Source organism: Podospora pseudoanserina, chromosome 5, assembly GCF_035222485.1.
Source record: "Podospora pseudoanserina strain CBS 124.78 chromosome 5, whole genome shotgun sequence".
Taxonomy (NCBI): Eukaryota; Fungi; Ascomycota; class Sordariomycetes; order Sordariales; family Podosporaceae; genus Podospora; species Podospora pseudoanserina.
In genome coordinates, this window is record NC_085924.1 from 4,495,993 (window position 1) to 4,503,222 (window position 7,230).

The window sequence follows — 7,230 nt, forward strand, 5'->3', positions numbered from 1 at the left end:
CAAAAGCGCTATGGAGAAACTGAAGCTAATCAGAAATGCGCAGGCCGAGGTTGGATTTGTTGCACCAGGCTATGAACAGTTAAGTGTCTTCACGTGGACATGGAGATGACAAACACTCACCTGGTAGCCTCATCTTCCTCTGAAGAGTTCCCGTTGTGGATTGTATAGGTCTCACCCGAGATCGTGACGCCCTCGGCTCGGCGTAGTGTTTCAAAGGAGTCCATACTGTGAAGTGTGCGACTTTGGCATGCGAGAAAGCGAACCTGGAATGTTAATCCAAAATACATCAGGGTATTTACACTAACTCCAGGTCTTGTTTTTCTGATAACCAAAGAACAACAGGTTAGAAAACCATGCGGCAATATCCCACAGAAACCGCCGTGAAGATAGACATGTTCCATATCCAACAACTCTACCGCTGCATGTCTCAGTTGACACTGTTATCGCCATCCTTCTGTCGTTTACGGGAGCTGGCGACCTTCTTCCACCGTTTACTTCTTTCAGATCAGAAAGCGGAGGCGGAAAGAACTCCCTACAAGTTAATCCTGTAAAACTTGCTTCTGAATGGTTGCGTTGATGACCTCAATATGCACCCCCTTGGGCACCTCTGTCGAGGCCGCAAAGTCACCCGCAGGTATCCAAATCCAGATGAGCTCGTGGCGGTCTCGCACAGTGACAGCCTGTCCCTCGAGCACAGTGAGTTTCAGGGGGGTGGACACATTGATGATCTTGAAAAAGAAGTACAAGTTGGCGTTATCTTCAAGGCGGCTACTGTCCTGCAAACTGTGTCAGCACCCGACTGCACACACCATCCGAAGTCATTACATACCACCACCGACAGGCTTTTGACCACGTCACTAGAGCTGGGGATCCTTCCCGCCTCTTGTGGCCAATCCCGGGGCGGGTCAAGTGACTTGATGCAGGTATGTATTGGAACCCTGAACTTGCTCACGACTTCCAGCCCGCGAGAGCGGTCCACCTTGATCCTGAAGTCGATGTCACCAAGCTTGGACAAGTCCAGGTCCGCGGATATGCAAACTGATAAGCGCCGTTTGCTTTTGACTTCGGCCTGAAAGGTTGCGCTCTGCTCCCACGCACGCCACAATTCGGTATACACCTCGAACAAACTTCGCCGGTCCACCCCTGCAACCTCAAATCCTGACTGTGTCAGCATGGCAAGTGTCAGACCACGCATTTCTTGAATTTCCGCCCTCGCATCCGGGATCTCCTTCTCAAGGTCGGACCGCATCTGCGTGACGACCTGCTTATCAGCTGAGCAGTCACAATTGGGCGGCCAGTGTCCATTGGGGTTCTGCGAGGCTTCCTTCTCTCTTGCATCTGCAGCCATCCGAGTGGGAGCCGGGGTAAGATCTCCTGGCATGGAACGCTCATCCACTCGCTTTTGCGAGTAGGCCCGGGAGACGAGACCATCAATATCATCCTGCCATTTCAATAACGTAATGTCTTGAACGTCAGCGGAATACGCGAAGAGAAAGCAACGCTACGTACCTAAGAGGAACTGTTTTGCTAGATGGGTGTCTTTACGAGAAAGTATATTATAATAGTGCGGCCAATAACCATCCTGGTCCAGGTCTGCCTGGTTGAGCCACACGAAGGCGGCTTTCTGCACACCCCCGAACTTTGAAATGCTAGCCCATTCCGAGGAACGGCAGTATTTGGCTAACCGCACAATGCCCGCAATAGTCACCTTGGAAGCATCGAAAGAGGTCTCTTCGTCCGAGTAGCGACTTGTGGCTGTCAATCGGACAAGCGGTTCAGGATTATGCTTGGTCGGGACGTTGGAACGTTCCTGCACCGTGCGGAAGGTTGCCCATGCAACCTCCTCCCCCGGTTGCGAGATCATATTTCGAAGATCCATGGTAATTTGTTCGTGAGAAACAAGTGTGGGTGGGGACGGGGCGTTGTTGTGGTTGTTCGTTGTCGATTGCGAGATGATCGAGACACGAAGCGTCGTTCACACGACGCAGCAAGACGTCTCCTCATGCGGGAATTCGCAGCTTGTCAACCAGTCAGTGCCCGGTGTGCACCGGAACAGGGGGGTCTAACCCGGTCTCATATGCATTTGTCACACAGGGGGGGGAGGATGCCATGGTCCGTGCCTCAGCCTCTGGTTAACAACAATGTGTCAAAATAGTCAACCGGGCCCACTGGTAAGGAATTAATATCTTGGCAGTAGGACCTGGGCCACTGGGTTCGGCCTTTTCCAGCCACCAACAACAGAATTGACACCGCTTTTGGACCCCATACCCAATTTGACACAATGCATTGCGAGCTACGACCTGTGTTCGGGGCCCTCCCCACATCCGAGCCAACACGCCAAACCACATTCCCTCGCAAGTTTGTTCAAGAGCCTTCCATATTCATGATGGAGATCAGATATTACATGCCTTGTTAGTGAACACGATATTAGCTGCATTTATTGCACAGTGTATTTGTCAGTCGCAGCTTTGGAAAAAGTGGAAAGTGATGTAATCACGTGATATTATATTTGCGTAATCTCATCTGACAATATCTAAGTGTTGGTTCCAGCTGCTTGAACATATTGCCGGACCTCGGGCTCCTGCTTGACCACAGCCGCATGGCCAGTCCCCAGGTAAATGAGACCCAGGTCATTGCCGCGATGAGGGATTTGTGGCCGCGAAGGACCTTGCTGGCAGAGCAGTGTGAGCAGAAACCGGCGCTTTGTGTGAACTGAAAGGTGTTCCATCGAAATGCAACTCGTCTGTGTCGGACGCCTCGGTCCGACTCTCATAAGGTGCACGATAATACGGGGGCCGTCCAGGGTATGGAATGTAGGACTTTAGCCGAGGATGCCCTGTAGGGCCAGTCGTCTGGCTCCTCGGTGGGTTAGCCCTCGATGCGCTATTGGATGCGTAGATTGCTTGGAGTAGCTGTTTCTTGGAGTTTTGCTGCAACATTATGCAGATGATGGTGGAGATAACAGATACTGCAATATCAACTATGATGCAAATGATGAAAGTGGTCTGGTTATTCATCTTTCAGAGTGTTTGAATTGGTGGTTCTAAATTATGCGGGTTGATGGCAGATTTTATAATATTCCAATCCCAATTCCCGGATGACGGCGCGACCTCGAATCCCAAATCACGGAAAGCCATCGTGTTGGCGAATCCCATTTCTCATCAGAGACCCCTATAAATCGGTGGTAATTTGCCTATTCGCCGGCTCCTGCGGGGGCATTGAGCAGACCTCTGTTGCGCTTTTGTGGGCGGTCGTCATCGCTTTCGTCGATCCTCTGTCTTTTCCTACCAGAAGGTAAAACCTGAAGAATCCATTTGTTTACGACTTCTGAGCATATCTCGATCGCAAGGGTGAGCCTTCAGCTCACGCAGGCATATGTAGGCGAGGTACTTAATCCACGTCGTGGTTTGTTCGTCCAGAATTTGATATCGTGGGATATTCTGGCCTTCGAGTACCTTCCTAATTGCATCTTTGTGGTTAGGATCATTCCAGCCGTTTTTTTGCCATTGTTTTAACTGCCGCCAGTCATGGAAGTGTGTTGCGAATACCCTGTTCTCCGGGTAAGGTGTGGAGCGTAGCCACGACTTGAGGGCTTTCGGATTCTCTGCAATAGTGGCCTCGACAGAATGAAAGTCACAGAAAGGCCGTCCACCATCCGCCAGCAATTTATCGTAGTACTGTTTCTCGCTATCATCGAAGGGTGCCGGGCTCGTAGTGGTGCTTCGGTGTGAAAACGTATCGTGAGCACGGTTGCGTGAAGTAGGGTCGAGCAAGCGTGCGTTGATCTCATTGAGATCAATCGGTTTGTCTTCGTGGTGGTCGTTTTCGTTGGGGGAAAACGGTGCTGAGGAGCTGTTCATTCTCCCTCAAATATGTAAATTGTATAAATGAATTAAGACCAAAAGCGTATTATGGCTTTGAAAATGAGAGGGGATTGGCCTTAGCCGGAAGACGGTCACTTGACAGGGACGAGAGACCTCCCGCTTCTCCTGGCAGATTATCAAGCTGTATTGTTATGTCGAGGGAAATTTTTTGCCGTTTTCGGACTCGCTTCTAGGGTGTGTGGTTAATGAGCGGCACCCCACCCTACCTCTCATTCTAACAAACTTATTTTCGGCTTTGGTTGAAAATAATTTTTATATTGCGTGGGGATTATATTTTAACTCGATTTAAAATTAATTTACAGTTTCTGAAATATTAAGAGACGGTAGCTGTAAAAGCTTTAAGCTATATCCATTTAACGCCGTTTGCTTTATTTATTATACCCCAGTCTCCCATTTTATATTCGTATTCTCAATAGCTTCGTACCTACCCAGTTCCTTAGTATTAACCGCTATTATTACGAGCTTAGTTACCGTAATAAAATTATTATAGGGGTTATATCGTATAATAAAAAAAAATATAATTAACGTATACTAAAAAATTAAGCAAACGATATTATTATAAAACTACATAGGGCTTTGTGAGACGGTAAGATTTCCTATTAAAATTATAATCTTTAAAAGAAAAAAGTTATAACTACTATTTAGAAATAAAACTATATATTAACTCTACTAAAAATATATTTAAATATATATATTTATTATTTATTTTAGGATCTACCCTTTTTAATATTAAATTTTATTTATTATAGAATTAGATAAAAGGAGTATATATAAATAAGTCGTAAAGGATAAACTTCGATAAATTATTTTAACTAAGTTTAAATTAAGATAATAAAAACCCTTTTTAAAACTTCCGGTATAATAAAATAAACAATAAATTAAATCGAACTTACTTCTCTAATCTAAACGTTACCTTCGGAAGGAAAAAAAATAATTAAAAACTTCCGGCTTTTTATACGTTATTTACCTATTAAGTACCGTTCGTTTTAACCTAACCTTAATAGCGGTTACTACGAATAAAATTATAAGCATAAAGATAATTCGAGTTTACTAGCTATTATATCTAAGCCTCTGGAATACCGTTCGATAGCTACTATAAGTAGCCCTAAGCCTATACTTACCCCTTTTAACACCGGGCTAGGCTCGAGAAAAAGATAAGCTGAAGTTAGTACCGATAGCAGTAAACCTTATTTAAAACAGCGCCGATAGCGTAACGTATCGCGTACTAACAATATTAAAGAGATTTTCGTTATACTAAGCGATGCTACGGGTCGAGATAGATTTATTAAGGACTTATACCCTCTATATATTAACTACCTAGAAATATACCCTAATCCAGAAACGAGTTTTATAATAAATTACCGCTAGGACCACCGTCAACATATTTAGTTTGCCTATAGCCTGCAAAGTGAAAATCTCCCCGAGGATTTCAAGGATGAAATAAAGTTTTGAAATTAAGGTAGATAGCAAAAGCGTTTAAGATTATACGCCTCCGGACCTAAATACCCTTATTATAAACGGTGCGAACCTAATGCTTTAGCTAGCACCTTTAAACTAGGTAGCCGTAACTCAATATAGCCGTATATTTAAATCCATAACCCTGTAATTAAGTATATCTAACTAAGTATTAAGCTAAATAGTATAGTATACCGACTTATAAAATTAATTATAGCGTTATATCGAGTTACGCTGTTCTTAATTTCGAAGCTCTTAAAGATAAAAAATTTATTTTTTCTAGAGGAAGATATTTAGACCGTGCTGGACTTAGAGATAGTAACAGCCTCAAAATATTCGGGAATAATATAAGAAGGTAAACCGCGCTCGCACCTCGGGTATCTTAAATAAAGAAAAGCTTAATTCGTAGGCTAGTAATATACTAAAGGTACACGCTATACCACACAGGGTACTTAAAAGTACTTTAAAGTTTTAGGTATCGAATATTAGGAAATAAGTAAGGGCTAAATAAAATAAGCTAAAGGGTTTCCTCGATGCTAGTTTTTAACTTAGGGAGGATCTAGATTTTTTAAATAGCCTAGCGTATTACGGCTTTTTAGGCTTGCGCTAGCTATATTTCCTTAAATACCTAACCGTAAGCTTCTTTAAAAAAGGAAATGACCGCAGTAAGCTACTTAGTTTGATCTAACGGTTTTGTATCGTACTCCTGAACTCCGACACTATAAACCTCTCGAATTAGTAGAACGCTATATCCGCATTTAGTCCGAATCGGCGTTAAACCGCAATTCTATCTCTGCTATACAATAGGAGATGAAATTTCCAGTCGATCCTTAATAACGGTTTCCAACAGCCATGGTAGATAGTATGCTCTTTAGTATAAATAGCGGATGACGGCTCCTCTAATATAAAGTGTTGGAATTCGCTAAGGCAAGGGCTAAGTTAGCGTCCAAACCTCTCTAGATACTTAAACCCACCACAAATAAAACTTGATTTCGAGAAGTGCGGACTCTGATAGCTGTAAGTAAATATACTTATATTTTAGCAGCTTAGGTAAATATACGGTTTTATTCCCTAACAGCAATCATAACCTTTTTCTTCTAAACCTGTAATTTAGCTAAGAAACTCTGTCCTCTCGTAAAGCCTTACGTAACTTAATATTAATAGCGTTTACATAGTCTTTCAGCACGCGCTAATTGTATTTCTTCTTTACTATATAAGACAAATCCCACGATGATTTTACAGCGGTAACTAAGCCCGCAAAAGCGGCAGTTAATGCCAAGGAATCTATCTATACTCAGCACATCTTCTTGTCTTAGCGAATTTCAGCACTTTATAGCACAGGAGCCCGCATCCGCTATCTATACCGAACAGCTCCCTATCTACCATGGCTGTTGGAAACCGTTATTAAGGATCGACTGGGAATTTCATTCCCTGTTATATAGCAGAGATAGAATTGCGGTTTAACGCCGATTTAGACTAAGTGCGGATATAGCATTTCACTAATTCGAAAGGTTTATAGTGTTAGAGCGCAGGAGTACGATATAAGACCGTCAGATCAAACTAGGTAGCCTACTACGGTCATTTCCCTTCCTGGAGAGGCTTTTAGGGTTAGGGTTATATAAAAAGGTCTTTAAGGTATAAGCCTAATTAAAGGGTACGTAATAAAAAATAGAGAAGGAAGAGTTTAAAGGACTTAATAAACGCGGAAGGATTTAACTTACTAAATACCTTTTTATTACTATTTAAATCCCCGCTACTTTCCCGGTTTACTTTCCTCCTTAGTTCTCCGTTAGCTTTAGTTACTACTGCTAAAGGAAATAAGTATATTATAGATCTTTCCTTTAATTATAAAAAGTTTAGACTATATAGCGTATTAAACGACTTTTAACGA

At 43.1% G+C, this 7,230-nt stretch overlaps 1 protein-coding gene across 1 annotated transcript; it reads right to left on the reverse strand.

Moving 5' to 3' along the window:
• Positions 1–539: 539 nt before the first annotated feature.
• QC764_0087160 (uncharacterized protein) lies at positions 540–1,879 on the reverse strand (the record flags this gene model as incomplete). Its single annotated transcript, XM_062940878.1, has 3 exons — positions 540–776; positions 830–1,464; positions 1,510–1,879. 3 exons carry the CDS (start codon positions 1,877–1,879, stop codon positions 540–542), a joined length of 1,242 nt encoding a protein of 413 aa, XP_062799788.1.
• Positions 1,880–7,230: the final 5,351 nt, after the last annotated feature.